The sequence below is a fragment of the Alligator sinensis genome, unplaced genomic scaffold (genome assembly GCF_000455745.1).
Source record: "Alligator sinensis unplaced genomic scaffold, ASM45574v1 scaffold821_1, whole genome shotgun sequence".
Taxonomy (NCBI): domain Eukaryota; kingdom Metazoa; phylum Chordata; order Crocodylia; family Alligatoridae; genus Alligator; species Alligator sinensis.
Window position 1 is genome coordinate 45,711 of NW_005843270.1, and position 16,487 is coordinate 62,197.

Sequence of the window (16,487 nt, forward strand, 5' to 3'; positions counted from 1 at the left end):
CCCCCCCCCCAGTGAGTGAGACCCACAGCCAGACGTGGAGACGGAGTGCTCTCTGCAACACCCTGGAGCACAGCTTATCTGCTGCCCAGCCTGCTCCAGCCCCGGTGGGTCTCTGGTGGGGGCAAGGGAAAAGCCAAAAGTCTCCCCCTGACAGAGGATGACTCCTTCATTCCCTTCACTTCTCCCAGAAAGACTCAGCTCTGCCTCATGCCCAAGCACAGCCGCATGCTCCGGGCAAACAAGGGATGGGAGAGGAGCCTGTGCTCCTTGCAGGACTGACCCATATCTGGTCCATGCTCCTGGCCCCAGGTGAGCGCTCTTTTATTGGAAGAGCTTCCATTATGAAGAGAATATTAAACAGGCTAGGACTAAGAAAAATGTAACCCGGGCGGTACTCCAAGAGGTACCCCTCTCCAATTGAAGGGATCAGAGCATGTGCACAAGTGCTGTGGGAGGTGTAGGGACCCTCCTCCCCGTATAGAGCAGAGCCAGATCACCAATAGGGACAAACCATATATCTTTTCATGAGAAAAACAGTAGAGGGAACATAACATGTGTAAACCAGGGGGCATAGGAGACACTATGACGGCCTGAGGGGGCAGGATTCCATAAAGGCTAGGCATTTACAGTTGTAGACATATTCATCCAGTTTACCGAAGACCAGTTTAACAAAAAAGAAACACAAACAGCAGAGCAAACAATACTGGCTGGGGAAATATAAAATGCACAAAATACAAAACATCAAACAACAAGAGCTGTAGGGTATAGGTACCGGGAGGGGGGGGGAAGGAAGGAGCCACAATGACCCCCGTCCACTGCAACAAGAATTTTCTCCCCACTACTTGGGCCAGGCAGGACTTAAACTCAGGCCTGCTGCGTGGCAAGCAGACACTCTACCACACAGCCAACAGTGTTCCAAGCTTTTAGGGGTTTGACCTTCCTGGAGCCCCGGCCTCACGTCACGCTGCCTGGTCTCTTGCTGGAGGAGCTGGAAGCAGAGCTGGGAACCTCTCAGGTCACTGCTCGGATCTTGCTGGAGCTGAGGAGCCTCTGCTGCTGGCCACAGCCTCTCGTCGGGGATCCTGGAGCCCAGCGGGAGCCTCTCCTGCCGGCCACACGCCGCGCTGCTGAGGACCCCACTTCTGCCTGCTCCTTCAGGCTCTTCTGGGGCAACTGCTCCTGCCACACTGGCCCAGCTCTTGCCTGCTCCTTGAAGCTCCTTCCGTCTCTCCTGAGTCAGCGGCGCTGCCCCTTTTACCCCCTCCAGGTGACCCAAGGGGCCAATCGGGACACGGCAGGAGAGTCTCGGGGGCCTGATTGATGAGTAGAGGGAATCCCAAGTCCTCCAATCATCTTTTACCCCTTCAAAACCTCTGGGCCATATCACTACCAGCTAGCCCATCACAAAAGCTTAGAGAAGAGGTGCTAGAGGGAGAGACCTGAGAGATGTTTGCAGAATACTAAAGAGTGCAGAGAAAGTGAAGAGGGGTTTATGTTTTACTGTCTCTCTTAACAGTAGAACTAGGATATGTAAAATTAAACTATGGGATCCTAGGTTTAAAACTAACAGAAAAATGCTTTTTCACACTGTGCTTTTTTGGAGTACAGCCTCTAAATCAGCACGGGGGTGCTTGTACATGTGACTCCCAGACAATGTACACGTGACGAAAATGTCTCTTTGCGTGACTTATTGGCATCACACTTTACATGTACGTGAGTTTTTGGCAATTTAAATGAGTTTGATTCATCACAAACTGAACCCCATCCGGTGTAGTTTAGTTTGTGACGATGCTACTTGGAATGGTGCAGCCCCACCCCTTGATGGGTGCCCCCTCTGGTTGCCATCTTGTGACCAGAAATCCTGCCCCACTACCCTGTGACCTTTCCCACTGAAAGTTTCTCCCCTTCCCCAAGAAGTGCTTCTTTTAGGGGTGGGGTTTGCTTGAATATTGTGTGTTGTGGGGCGTTATACAAATATACTTTTTGCCTATCACTTTGAATTTGATGTATTTGCTTCAGTTTTGTATTGCCTTAAGAAACTTCATTTTGTATTGCTTTGTAGCTTGACACAAGTGTTTGTCCTTTGTATGCTGCATGTGTGAGAGAATGGGTAAGAGTGTGTTTGTGGAAAAGAAAACATCATCTGGCGACTGGCTGAAGAATGCAGACAGATAAAAGACCAAAACAAGAAGAATCTGCACCAGAACAGCGAGAGAACAACGGCACTCAGCCTTCAAGGAAGAACACAGTGATAACACAGGAGAAGCCCAGAGGACTGGGTGAATTGACAAGGCTATACAAGATGGGGTGAGACATCGATTTGGGGTCTTGCTCTGCATGTCATCCTGGAGCATCGGTTCTTCTGATGAGCTGGACTGTCAGGAGCCTGGCTCCTACTCGTGATCCACTTGGTTGGCCTCTAAGTTGATCTGAGTACTGATAAGACTGGTAAACGTATACCAACGCATAACAGAAATTGGGGCATGAATGTGGGGTGTGTGTGTATGTGTGTGTGTGTGTATTAAGCACTTAATCAGTAAATGCAGCATCTTGCTTTATTCTCCCTCATAAAGTCGCACTCGTGATTTCAGCAATTGCCAATTTGTGTAACATTTAATTAGTGGAGAATGCATAACAGGGTGTGGGGGTGGTGTTGGTATGGTGTGGATGCAGTGTGGGGGTGCAGGAGGGGTATGTGGCTATGGTTTAGGTGTGGGGTGTATGGGGCTGCTGGGAGTGTTTGTAGATATGGAGGGGGATGCAGAGTGAGAGCATGTGTGGGGTGTATCGTGGAGGTCGGGGTGTGGGTGTATGTGTGGGATGTGTATGGTGGAGTGTGTGGTTGGGATGTGGGGTGTGCCTACCCTGTGCCTGTCTCATGGGGCTTTGTGACCCGCTGAGCTCCTTCATCACCCACCCCGTACCCACACGGTCCCCCGCCTGCATGAGCAGGACCAGAGTGAGCTTTAGGCAGAGCCCTCCTCACTCCCCTTGACGCTGCAGCTCCCCTGCCTCCCTGCTCCCCAGAGGCTGCAGCAGGGACAGGAACAATTGCTGGAGGCCGGGGAGCCCAGCAGTTCCCTGGAGAGTGGCAGCGATAGCCGTGCCTGGAAGCTGAGCTTGCTGGTGGGACTGGCACCTCCAGCAGGGCAGGCTGGAGTGCAGCACATGGTGCCATGGGCAGGACCTGGCCCCGTGCAGAGCGCAGCAAGGGCAAGCACCTCATACAATTAATTGGTGGGTGCCTGCCTGCAGGCTGGATCTAATCAGCTGGTGGACTGGATCTGGCCCACAGGCCATATTTTGCCCACCATTGCCTTAATCCGTCACATGTACGTGGCAATTCACCACTTTTAAAATGATTGTTAAAACTAGTGCTCTGAGAAGTGACACAACACTGGTTGATGAAGAGCAGAAAGGCTTGTTTTAATAACTACCAAGAAGTTGCAAACTGAGTGACAGAAAAAGTCTCTTTTCCAATATAAAATGAGCTATTAGTCCTTGTAATATCTCACCTGCAGGGATCTTTACCCGATGCAGCAGGAAACCGTTCTTGTCCAGCCTCGCAGCGTGGGTCCCTCGCGTATCGGCTGGGCGCAGGATGGGGCCTGGTCTTCCCTGGACCGCACACGCCTGGCTGGCGCTTCAGTCTTGCTGTATACTGTTTCATTGTCTAGCTTAGAAGCATTTGTCCTTGACGGCTGGCCCATTACAGTCTGAACAAAACAGGGAGGAAAAGGGTGACCATCGCATTACAACTGTTACATGGCCTGGCTCCTGTTTGGATCTGTCCAGGTGTGAAGTCTTGTGCTTCTCGCAGCCCCAGCACTGCTAGGGAGGTACAGGTGATGGGTCTGAGCGGTCAGACACGAAGTGTAGAGGCTTTGGGCACCGACCTGTCTTTGGGGATTTGTTTTAAATGGGGCAAATTTGCAGTAGGTTGTCCTGGTGATGGTCTCATTCCCAAAGTCCAGGCAGACACTGAACAGGTGAGACATTTGTAACGCCTTGGGCAGGATGCCTGCTTGGACAAATGTGAGCAAGATGCATTTGTCCCGTCCCGGGCATCCTTTCTGCACCCTTTACAGGTTTCTCTTGAGATGCAAATTTAGTTTTGTTTCCTTTAGCTGCTAGGTCAGTTGAAATGCAGATGTAGTTTCCTTGCTTCACTGGCTCAGCCTTTCCCCTGGCTTTCTTCGCCTGGCAATACACATGCGATGAGCCTGTCAGGTCTCTGCCAACAATTTTAACCATCGCTTTTATTATTCTATGGCCTGGGCCTGGTGTGGGGTACCACAAGCACTCCACTGTCTCGACGCCTAATGGGTTGCAAGCCATTAGCGGATCTGGATTTCTCATGGCAGTCTTGTCCCCACAACCCAGTCTTGCCCCAGCCATTTTTATGCAGAAGACACTGTCTGAGCTTTCACGGTTTTCATGTGGAGCAGGTGGGTGCCTGCCTGCAGGCTGCATCCGGTCAGCTGGCAGGTGGGATCTGGCCCACGGGCCGTATTTTGCCCACCCCTGCATGAATCTGTTATGTGTAATTCACCTAATGACATGTAGTGCACCCCCTTGTCCACCACGTGTTGCTACAATTTGCAGGTAGTTGCGTGTGATGGGTGCTTGAGGACACCAGGTGCAGCTGCACAGTCCAACATGAATCACTCTTCTGCTGACCTCTTATTATTATTTTATTTAATCATTTAAAGAATATGATCTGTAGTTGTCTCTCCTGTTTCACGTGGTGTGGTGATGTCCAAAGGACACCAGTATGTGTTGGGGGGTTGCAGAGTGGGGTGATCTTGGGCTCCTTTGGAGATCGATCGGTGTGTGCTGTCCGTGCCCCCTTCTCCATTCTCGGGGACAATGTGGTTGGGTGCACCCTGACCCTCTCAGCACTGACCCCTCAGGAGGCACTACTTCACAGTCAGGGCGGCTAGGATCTGGAACCAACTTCCAAGGGAAGTGGTGCTGGCTTCTACCCTGGGGGTCTTCAAACGGAGGCGGAATGAACACCTGAGCAGGGTCGTTTGACCCCAGCATCCTTTCCTGCCCATGGCAGGGGGTTGGACTTGATGATCTGCTCGGGTCCCTTCCGATCCTACCAGCTATGAAACTATGAAACTATTACAGAAATACCGCACAGTGCTGCATGCTGTTGAGTGCTGGTCACCTCACTTGGAGTTAGTGCTGTGAGTGGTGTTGCAAAACCAAAACCACTCAATGGAGTTAGAAATGACCTGTATAGGTGAAAGTTTTCATAGTTTCATCGTTGGTCGGGTCAGAAGGGACCTGAGCAGATCATCAAGTCTGACCCCCTGCCCTGGGTAGGAAGGGATGCTGGGGTCAAACCAGCCTTGGGGGCGCTGGTCCTCATAGGTGCAGAGAAGCTATTGCTGCCGTGAGCTCCACGGTGCCCTGGCAACGTGTCCCCTGCTGGGCGAGAGCAGCGCCAGGCTGGCAGGTGCGAGTGCCAAAGAGCTAAGGGCTCGCCGGGTGGCAGGGCAAGGAGCAGAGGGCCGAGCGGGAGGGGACGGTGATCGTGGCAGGAGTGCTGGGTCCTGGGTGGGTGAGCCAGGTACTTTTGGGCGTGTGTTACCTGATGCTGCAAGAGTGAGGGGGTGTTTTTCCTTCGGTAGCTCAGCTGGTAGAGCGGAGGACTGTAGAGCGTTGGGCAAGACATCCTTAGGTGGCTGATTCGAGTCCGGCTCGAAGGAATGCCTCCCTTTTGGGGCTTGCATAGGAAAGCTCTGCACCTGGGGGTGGCCGGGGCAGCTTGCGTGGAAGGTGAGCGCTGCTGAGTTGTGCAAGGGCACACCAAAAGGGCCTACTGCCTGCCTGGGAGGCGCTGCCCCTGCGAAAAAGGCTTCCTCTCTGTGAGCGCGAGTGCATTAGGCAGCCGGGGTGAGGTTGGCCCACGGGTGGCCAGGAAGCAAAGGGGGAGCAGGCGACAGCCAAAGGAAGACCTGAGAGCTGCCGAAGCCCGGGATTGATCCAGGGACCTTTAGATCTTCAGTCTAACGCTCTCCCCACTGAGCTACTCCGGCTGGTAGGGCCACAGTGGCGGCTCTGGCTGGGCCTTCCTCCCCAGGCCCCGAGCCCAAGGTGGAAGGCTGGGCTTGGGGCTCTGGGCTGCAGGCGCCTGGGCCTCTTGCCTGGCTCCCGGACCTGCGGCTGCTTGGCCAGTGCCCGTGCTTGACAAGGGGAGCCAAGAAGTGGCACGGCCTGTGGCACAATTGCCACCGTCGGTGTCCCTCTCCAGAAATCTGTCTCTGCCAGCGTGAGAGGCTGGTGCTGAATTCCTCGGGGCGGGGGATCACAAAAGCCTGGTGCCTCCGAAGAGGGTTCTCTGGTCAGTGGGGAGGGGGAGGGAAAAGCCCCTCTCAGGGGCCCAGGTGACCCGTGATGCTTTGCAAATTGGTTGGCTAGTGGCCAGCACTGGCAGCTTCGATTGGACCGGGCTGCTGAGGTCAGAAAGGTTATTTAAAGGCCCGGTCCAGGAAGAAGGCAGCTATTAGCCATGCGGTCATCGAGATGCATCTGAAACTGGCAGAGGAGCTTCACCATCTGAACCTGGCTCTCTCCTCATAACCGCATGCCAAAGAGTGACCCGCCTCCAGAGCAAAACTCCAACCAGCTCTGGACGATGCGGGTGAGTAAGCTACTCGAGATCCAACTAGATATGTAGCTTACAGGAACTCAGAGGCGTGATCCAAAGGCTACCTCAGCCGTGCTGGTTTGCTCTATGGGATCCCTGTGATATTTCCATGATACTGCTCTACCTTTTACCCTGTTTTCACCCTACGCCCTGTAATCAATAGCGTTCTCCTTTGTGAGCGGTGTGGGAGACTTATTGAGGGGTCTAAATTATGCCAAGGAGGCCCCTTAGGTCTGTGGACTAAGGGAGGCTTCCTAATCAGCCCCTGACTTGGGGAAGTGCCCCAAGTGCCTGTATTGGGTCTAGCACCCATTGGACGATCAGGCCTGTGTTTTCCAAGGTGTGCAGAGCTAGAAGCGAGTCCAGAGCCTTGGATGGTGGCAGCGGGAACCCCAGGCTAGCGGGTGTGCTCCAGGGAAGGGGTCGGCCGGACGGGAGGCACCCCAAGGGAGGCACTCGGAGCCGGGAAGGTGGTCGGGAGCAGGGAGGTGGGCGGCTGCCCCCTACTGGCCCGCCACAGGGTCCACGTCACTGGTTCATGGGAGAGACGAGCCAGGAGGCTGATACCATTGGGACCAGTGTTTGAACTACATCAGGCCATGAGGAGATGGTGGGGAAGGGGTGGCCATGGGCCGGGGCTGCTGGCTGACGTTTTAGCCGGGCACGTCCCCTTTGACAGGCCCCCGACATGGACAAGAAGAGGGCACGTCTGCAATGGGGCCTGCAGGCACTGGGTGTCCCCGGGAAAGCGCCGCTCGAGATGGACGTTACTCACCTCCAGTTCGGAGAAGTGAAGAAGTCGTCGGCCACGGCGCTCTCGCAGACGGAGCTCCTCGCCGTCTCCCCGCAGCAGGAGTATCTCCCCCGCGCGTAGTCTCCGCGGTGCCGCAGGGTCACTTCAAGCTCGTACTGGATGTTTCTGACATTTAGCATCGCATTCAAGAGAAGATTGAATTGTGGATTCGTTGGGTCTGCCAGGCTGCTTTTCACCATCAGCCCCTTGTAGCCAACATCGATGCTGACTGCCTCCTTGGTGATGTCGCACGCGCTCCAGAAGCCTCACGGATCAAAATCCTCGGCTGGGAATCTTTACCAAGGTGACTCGGAGCCGCCCAGAAGAGCGGGCCCAGATAGCGGATTAAAATCCCGGGCTGGGAATCTTTACCAAGGTGCCTCGGAGCCGCCCAGAAGAGCGGGCCCAGATAAATGGTTTTGTCTCCAGATTCTGTATAAATATATGCATGAACCCCCTTCGTGGAAGGATCCCCCATGAACTTGGCTTCCTCCAGCACTGAGATGAAGTTGCTCACCCGCTGCTCGGTCAAGAGCGCGAACCGTTTCATCCAGAACGAGGGGTCTTTAGATTTGTGGGTAATCAAGAACTGGGATTTCTTCATCAGCACACGGTCCTTCTTCTTCACGGCGTCTCTCAGGATCTCCAGCGCGCTCTGCCTTGCTGCTTCTGCGATTCTCACCTTGTCTTTGGTCAGGGGGACGTGACTTTTGCCATCAATTTTAGAAATGTGCTATTTCCTTTGGTTTTCTTTCTTGCTGCGAACGATGACTTCCCAGGAGCTCATCCCTGCATGGACGCCGTCTGCACGTTTTGGTCCTGAGCAGCTTTCCAGCGCAGCCCTGCAGAAGCACACGCAGCGTTTGACTTGCATTACTGCCCCTTCCCGCCGCAGCTCCCCGCACCCTCCCCCGGCTGCACGGCGGTGCCTAAAATGCCTTCAGGTCTCATAATGGGTCCCCTCGGCAGGCTGGGCTCACGGGGAGAAGGGTGCCGGGGTGCCTGGGGGAGCAGGGCAGGGAGATGGTGTCCTTTGGGCCGTGGCGCCTTTTGCCAGCTCCCGGGAGGCAGGTGCCACAGGCAGAGGTCGCGGCGGGGGCTAAGCTGGCTGTGATGTGCTGGCCTGGTCTCCCTGGGGTGGCCTGTGGAGGATGCCCAGCAGCCACATGCTCTGCCCTCCTCCCCGCTGAGGGTGCTGGGACGTGGCTGCCTTTCCTGTGGTGGGTCTCAGCCTCCTGCCCATCTCTTACATCTCCCTTTAGCATTCCCTCTTACTGGCAAAGACCCGGCGCAGTCATCACAAGCGCAGGCCCTGGGACTGATTCGGGAGCTGCCTGGGAGGGTGGGCTGGTGCGAGCTAGGAAAGCAGGAGCTGCATTTACATCTCAAAGCAGGACCCGAGAGGGGCCGAGACTGGAGCACCGAGAGGGGCCAGAGGTGCTGGTTGCAGCCGTGTTGGTCCAAGGACACAGGCAGACAAGGCTCTTTGGGTAAATCTGGTATCTTTTATTAGAGCAAATAAAATAGTTGGAGAAATTCTTCTTAGTCGGCTTCCGGGTACAAAGACCCTTCGTCAGGCTGAGGAAGCATCTACAGTACTTCTTCTGTCTGAAGAAGGGTGTTTGTACCCAAAAGCTTGCCCATGTCCCTCATGCTGTATTATGGTAGTTTGGTATGTTTTTGGGAGCGTGGCTTCCAGCCAGAGCCCTTAATACATGCTGCTGAAGTGATAAATGTGTTCCTGTAGCAAAACTCCCCAGGCAATGCCCGTCAAACCTGGCCCTTACAACGTTCCTGGCTCCCAGGCCAGCAGCAGCTCCTCCCTCTTTATTTCATCAATGCTCCTCTTTGCTAATTTGCTAAAGGAGAAGAGAATCATAGACTCGGGTCGGAAGGGACCTTGTAGATCTTCAAGTCCGACTTTCTGGGGAGGAGAAAACTGGGCTCAAGTGACCCCAGCCAGGTAGGCATCAAGCCACTTCTTAAACTCCACACTGCCGTCCTTGCTGCTGCCTCACGGGCAGGAGACACCTCCCTGGGGCAGCGCGGACCTCACAGCGCCAAGGAGCCTCCCTGCCTGGCCCCACTCTGCCCCGCAGCACCGGGTCCCACCTACCAGGCTGTGCAGACCGCAGGGGAGGGCAGCAGGGCAGGAGCCTGAGGCCGCAGCGGGCAGCTTGCGGAGCAGGGAGCCGGGCTGTGCGCTCTGCTCTGTTGCAGCAGCCGCCACCTCCCACAGGCAGCACCCGGGGCTCAGGCGCTGCTGCAGGGGGGCAGGGGGCTGCAGACCTGGGTCCCTGGCCCCCCCGCCGTGGCAGCTGGAGGTCCCCTGCGGCAGGCCTGGAGGGGCGGGGGGCTGTGGTTGGGGGTGAGGGGCACCAGCAGGGCCTGGGAGTGAGGGCCTGGACCTGCCTTCTGAGGGGCAGGGACTCTGACTCTCCATGATAAAAAACCCTGGCTGCTTGCGCTCGGCCCTTCCCGCTGCACACCCTTGCCCAGGGCCTGCCCTGCGTGGAGGCGAGGTACGACAGTGCAACGACCTGGTCTGTCCTTCCCTGGGTCCTTCGGCCTTTCTTAGACCGTGGCGCTGCGCTGGCCTTTCTCCCATCCTCTGGTCCCTGGCCCATCTCCCAGGGCTGGTTCCCACTGCATGAGGAGTCCAGGAAGCCCCTGGTGCAGCAGCACTGGTCTCCTGCCGTTCTTCTTTGCTCCCATCGTGTTGGGACAGTTTGTGGCTGGGCTTCCAGGCTTAGAAGCTCCCAGGCCTCCCAGACTCCTTTACCCTTCAGTCTGTGCTCCCAGGACACCAGCCCTATTACCCCTTGAGTCGGATGAAATCCGCCTTTGTGAAGTCTAGTATGCTTTCCCTCCTGCTTTCCCTGTCCCAGGATGTGCAATTCTGGTGTATCGTGACCGCGTCCTCCCACTTACCTGTCACCGTCACATCCTCCACCAGTTCTTGCCTGTTGGTCAAGACAAGGTCCAAGACAGGATCCCCTAGTTGTATCCTTGACCTACTAATACACGGAGTTGCCCTCCCCTCGAGTTAGGAACTAGCTCGACATTTGATGTCTGGCTGCATTGGTCTTCTGGCAAAGTCCAGAAAACTGGTCTCCTGTCAGTGCTGGCCCATTATTTTTGGACACATCTGTCACCTCCTTGAAGGGCCAACAAAGTGCCCATATTTAAGAAAGGGAGAAAGGGGGATCCAGGGAACTACGAACCAGCCAGCCTCACCTTAGTCCCTGGAAAAATCATGGAGCAGATCCTCAAGGAATCCATTTCTACCCACTCAGAGAACATGATCAGGAGGTGATCGGCAGGGATATACCAGAGACAAGTCATGCCTGGCAAACCTGGTGCCTTCTGTGATGACGTGACTGGCTCTGTGGCTGTGGGGAGACTGGTTGCTGTGGTGTACCCCGATTTTAGCAAGGCTTTTGATACTGTCTGCCACTGCATGGTCGCAGGCAAGCTAAAGAAGTACAGGCTGGATGAATGGACTGTAAGGGGGATAGAAAACTGGCTGGAGCATTGTGGTCATTAATGGCTTGATGCCAGCAGTGCGTCCTTCTTGCCGAGAAGGCTACTTGATACTGGGCTGCACTGGTAGGAGCGCTGCCAGCAGGGCAAGACAAGTGATTTGGTACTGAGGAGGCCACATCTGGAGTCCTGTGTTCAATTTTGGGCGCCCACTACAGAAAGCATGTGGGGAAAATGGAGAGTGTCCAACAGAGGGTAATGAATATCCCTGGTGGGGGTGGGCAGGGGACACAACTTGTGAGGAAAGGCTGAGGGAACTGGGTGGATTTAGTCTGCAGAATAGCAGCCTTCACCTCCCCGCAGGGTGGTCCCGAAGAGGATGGAGCTGGACCGTTCTCAGTGGGGGCAGATGACGGGACAAGGAGCAATGGGCTCAAGCTGCAGAAAGGAAAGTTGAGGTTGGATATTAGGAAAAACTTTCTCATGAGGAGGGTGGTGAAGCACTGGATCGGGTTACCCAGAGAGGTGGCGGTGTCTCCATCCTTGGAGGTGTTTAAGACCCGGGTAGGCAAAGCCTTGGTCCTGCCTGGAGCAGGGGGTTGGACTGGATGTGACCTCCTGAGCTCCCTTCCACCCTCATGTCCTATGAATGCCTGATTCTGTGAGCACCGCGGGGCCTGGTATGAGCCAGCAGGGCTTGGGCAGGTCCCGGCTGCAGGGCAGGGGGTAGGGGCATCTGCATTGGTGACAGGAACCCAGGTGCCAACCACAGGAGCATGGCACAGGCCTGGAGACACACCTGCACACCAACATGGCACAGGGGGATGCCCAGCCAGCCGTCCCTGGGACACGTGTGCTGGTAGTGGGCGCCAGCCTGGCCAGCAGAGCAGTGCTAGAGGTGCAACCTGGCATCCAGCTGCACCAGTGGCCACACCAGCAGGCAGGATTGGTCCCTGTATGCTGATCCCCAGCTACAGACTCCACAGGGACTTTGGGCAGGTGCTGGGCTCAAGCCCTCAGGTCCTGTGGGTCCCGCATGACCTGCCCTCAAGGCTGCAGCAAACAGCGGTGTGCTCAAGGTTGTGGGCACTTGGGTACCGGGGTAAGCATGCCCAGTACATACCATGGCTGCACCAGGCCCCAGCCCCAGGCACTGTTTCGCACCTACCCGGACCAGCGCCCCCACCTCCAGCTGATCACCATCACCGCCCAGCAAGCCCCTGCCCAGCAGCCTGGCCTCCCAGCACCTTTCACTGCGGCTGTAGTGTAGTGGGCACTCCCAGCACCAGACAGGCCCTTTCCCACCACACAGCTGACCAAACTCCAGACTTTATTGCTCTTTCAGGATTCAGAAAGCGAAAGCTCCCAGGAAAACCCCAGCAACGCCCGTGCACCAGGGCAGGGCGGGCCCCAGCACAGAAGGAGCCACGTAGGCAGAGGTACCATCTCCATGCCAGTCCGGGCCCAGGACCACGGCAATCCCGGGCTCAGTCCAGCACCTCTGTGCACTTCTGGCTCGCGGTCCCCAGTACTGCGCTGTGGAGCAGAGCGCTGAGCGCCGAGCTGCAGCAGTCATGTTTGCAAAGGGAAGTCACGGACGTGAGAACAGATTTTGGGCGAGTCGGGGTGGGGGACTCTGCAGGGAGGGGACGAGAGAGAAGCTCAGGCATGGGGCATGGAAGTCTGATATAATTTATTAGATCCAATAAAATTAATAAACCCACTGAAGACCGATTCAGGCTCAACATTAGGAAAAACTTCTTCACAGTCAGGGTGTCCCGACTGGAATAAGCTCCCTGCAGAGCTGGTGCAGTCACCGACATGGAAATCTCCAAGAGGAGACAGGACGGTCGCCTCGCTGGGGTCAGCGGACCCCATTCTCTTTCCTGCCTGGTGCAGGGGGCTGGACCCCATGATCTTCCCAGGTCCCGTCCAGCCCCTGACAATCTATGAAAATAGCTGGAAAAATTCTTCTTTGCAAGCTTTCAGCTACAGACACCCCTCTTCAGGCAGAGGGAGCATCTGCAGGTCTAATAAAAGATACCAGATTTACCCAGAGAGCCTTGTCTGCCTGTGTCCTTGGACCAACACGGCTGCAACCAGCACCTCTGGCCCCTCTCGGTGCTCCAGTCTCTGCCCCTCTCGGGTCCTGCTTTGAGATGTAAATGCAGCCCCTGCTTTCCTAGCTCGCACCAGCCCACCCTCCCAGGCATCCCCAGAATCAGTCCCAGGGCCCGCACTTGTGATGACTGCGCCGGGTCTTTGCCAGCAAGGGGGAATGCTAAAGGGAGATGTAAGAGATGGGCAGGAGGCCTAAGACCCACCACAGGAAAGGCAGCCACGTCCCAGCACCCTCAGCGGGGAGGAGGACAGAGCATGTCCTCCACAGGTCGCCCCAGGGAGACCAGGCCACCTCGTCACAGCCAGCTTGGACCCCGTCATGCCCCCTCCCAGCAGCACCCATGTCCCAGGGGCTAGCAAGAGGTGCTGTCCTAGCTGGCAGCGGAGGGTTCGGGATTGAGAGGGTGGTGAGAAATAACACAACTATGTGTAGTAACAAGACAACGATGACAGACAATAACAATTCACGTTGGCAACTTATTGGCAATCCCCTCTGATAGCTGATATACGACAATTCCTCTTCTATAAATCTCAGCAAAGTCCAGCGTCCTTGATCTGCGCTGTCCGAGGGGTACCAGGAAGGACCCTGGTATTCAGTCCTTGGGCTCCTCGAGATCTACTGGCTCACCGAATCCAGGTCAGCGGCTAATTTCTAAATTAGTAGCTTCTCTTACAATGCTGCGTCTTCCTTCTGCTCATTTCCGGATGTGCTAGCTAATTTACAACTTCTGAGCTATGCTGTTGACTCACAGCCACTCACACTACGAACTTCCCCTATGTCTGACCAATAGCAGTACAAGCCTTTGCATTTTTCTGAGAAGGTTACTTTGAACTGGGCCACTGCTTACAAGGCCGTACTACTTTTAAGGCCTTACTAATCTTACAAGGCCTCACGACATACAAGGCCTCACTAATCTTTTACTTTAATTAAGCTATTAGTGGCAACATACAGCTCACAATATGTGAACGAACAACAAGAAGCACTTGGTCTAATCTTCACACAGCATTCAGCAAGCACCTTCATCACACAGACACGATTTTCAGCTGTTACAAGGCGCCTCAGCCCAAAGGACACCATCTCTCTGCCCTATTCCCTTAGGCGCCCCTGCAACTTCCTTCCCCAGCAGCCCAGCCTGCCGAGGGGACCCGTTACCAGACCTGAAGGCATTTTAAGTGCCGCCGTGCAGCCGGGGGAGGGCGCGGGGAGCTGCGGCGGGAAGGGGCAGTAATGCAAGTCAAACACTGCGTGTGCTTCTGCAGGGCTGTGCTGGAAAGCTGCTTGGGGCTGAAGCGTGCAGAAGGCGTCCACACAGAGATGAGCTCCCGGGAAGCCATTGTGTGCGGCAAGGAAGAAAACCAAAGGAAATGCCACATTTCTGAAAGAGATGGTGAAAGTCACATCCCGCTGGCCGAGGACAAGGCGAGAATCGCAGAAGCAGCAAAGCAGAGCGCGCTGGACATCCTGAGAGACGCCGTGAAGAAGGACCGTGTGCTCATGGAGATGCCCCAGGACCTGATTTCTCGCGACTCTGAAGAGCCCATGTTGTGGATGGAGAGGTACGCCGTCCTGACGGAGCAGCGGGTGAGAAACCTCATCTCGGTGCTAGAGAAAGCCAAGTTCATGGGGGACCCTTCCGCACAGCAGTTGTATGCATATGTTTATACTGAATCTGGAGACAAAACCATTTATTTGTGCCCGCTCTTCTGGGAGGCTCCGAGTCACCTCGATAAAGTTTCCCAGCCGGGGACTTTAATCCACGAGGCCTCGCACTTCCTGGGCACGTGCGACATCACCTACGAGCCATTTAGCTTCTATGTTACCTGCAGGGGAGTGATGGTGAAAAACAACTCGACAGACCCAGATAGTCCAAAATTTCTTCCTCTGGTGACTGCGGTGCTAAATGCCAACAACGTGGAGTATGACTTTGAATGGACCCCGAGGCACCGGGGAGGCTACAAGCGGGGACGATGCTCCTGCTGCGGGGAGACGGCGAGGAGCTCCATCTGCGAGAGCGCCGTGCCCGACGAGCTCTTCATGTGTCCGAACAACGGGAGGTGAGTAACGTCCGTCCCCAGGGAATGCGCGTGAGCGGGGGTTTCCCTGAGAGACCCAGCACCTGCAGGCCCCAGCGCCCTTGCAGGACGTGCCCTCTTCTTTCCATGTCAGGGGACCGGTCAAAGGGGGGACGAACCCAGCTTAAACACCAGGCAGCAGCATGCCTGCACGGCCGCCCCTTCCCCACCACTATCACATCTGGGCCTGACGCAGTTCAGATATTGGCATCAGCCTCCAGGCACGTCTCTCCCATGATGTCTCTGATTCTATGAGCCACTGATGTGGGCTGCAGCCCTGGCCCCAGCCCAGTGTAGTTTTTCCCTGGCCATGAGGAGGATGGGCATGTCCACACACTCGGCTACGGGAGATGGACACAGTATTGTAGGGGGAAACCCTCCTGTGGGTTCAGGACAGGGCAGGGCTCATGGCCTGGGAGGGGGAAGAAGCTCCCCACCGCCCCACTGTGGGGCACGCTGCCGCTATCTCCTCGGGGGACTTTCCCCATCCTGCCGCATGTTTCATAGTTTCATAGTTTCATAGTTTTAGGGTCGGAAGGGACCTAATAGATCTTCCAGCCCGACCCCCCACCAGGGCGGGAGAACATGGATGTGTCCCCCGCCCCTAGAAGAGGCAGGCTGCCCGGGCCCAATGTCCCACCATCACTCTGCTCCAGCCTGGCCGTGTCCATGGGCCTAAGCCAAGCTCGGGGTGGTGACCCAAGGACACCCTCGGACAACGAGGACACAGCTCCCGTGCAAGACGCTGGGCGCATGGTGGGATCCCAGCAGGAAGCGATAGAAGCATTATGGGATCATACAGGAGCCAACAATTTAGACCTATGAAATAATAACCCCTTTTTCTCTCTTCTTCCTTAGCAAATTAGTACGGAGAAGCATTGCTGTAGTAGTGATGGAGAGGCTGCTGGTGATGTGGGACAGTCTGAAGCAGCACATAGCGGCGCTTCGGGCAATTCCCGATGCTATAGACAAACTTCACAGAACAGCCACAGATTCATAGATTCACAGATTCATAGATGCTAGGGTCGGAAGGGACCTCAATAGATCATCGAGTCCGACCCCCTGCATAGGCAGGAAAGAGACCCCCAGGGTAGGGGAGAGCACCACCTCCCTCGGGAGCCCGTTCCAGACCTTGCCCACTCGAACTGTGAAGAAGTTCTTCCTAATGTCCAGTCTAAATCTGCTCTCTGCTAGCTTGTGGCCATTATTTCTTGTAACCCCCGGGGGCGCCTTGGTGAATAAAACCTCCCCAATTCCCTTCTGCGCCCCCGTGATGAACTTATAGGCAGCCACAAGGTCGCCTCTCAACCTTCTCTTGCGGAGGCTGAAAAGGTCCAGGTTCTCTAGTCTCTCCTC

The 16,487-nt window shown here is 55.6% G+C and overlaps 2 protein-coding genes, 2 non-coding genes and 1 pseudogene across 4 annotated transcripts in view; 3 read left to right on the top strand and 2 right to left on the bottom strand.

Annotated features, from left to right (window-relative positions):
• Positions 1–1,033, top strand: part of LOC112548549 — a 4,274-nt gene extending 3,241 nt beyond the window's left edge. The window contains exon 3 of the mRNA XM_025194634.1: positions 126–1,033. Coding sequence (XP_025050419.1) covers positions 126–151 — 26 coding nt within the window. The 3' untranslated portion in view covers positions 152–1,033. The remainder of the gene's footprint in view (positions 1–125) is intronic.
• Positions 1,034–5,632: 4,599 nt separating this feature from the next.
• On the top strand, positions 5,633–5,720 carry TRNAY-GUA. Its single transcript is given in 2 exon segments — positions 5,633–5,669; positions 5,685–5,720. It is a non-coding gene; the product is annotated as a tRNA-Tyr (tRNA).
• Positions 5,721–5,977: 257 nt separating this feature from the next.
• On the bottom strand, positions 5,978–6,050 carry TRNAF-GAA. The gene has a single exon. It is a non-coding gene; the product is annotated as a tRNA-Phe (tRNA).
• Positions 6,051–7,432: 1,382 nt separating this feature from the next.
• Positions 7,433–8,328, bottom strand: LOC112548546 (annotated as a pseudogene).
• Positions 8,329–14,373: 6,045 nt separating this feature from the next.
• LOC112548547 overlaps positions 14,374–16,487 on the top strand; it is a 4,109-nt gene continuing 1,995 nt past the window's right edge. Inside the window, exons 1-2 of the mRNA XM_025194631.1 lie at positions 14,374–15,113; positions 15,990–16,120. Coding sequence (XP_025050416.1) covers positions 14,374–15,113; positions 15,990–16,120 — 871 coding nt within the window. The remainder of the gene's footprint in view (positions 15,114–15,989; positions 16,121–16,487) is intronic.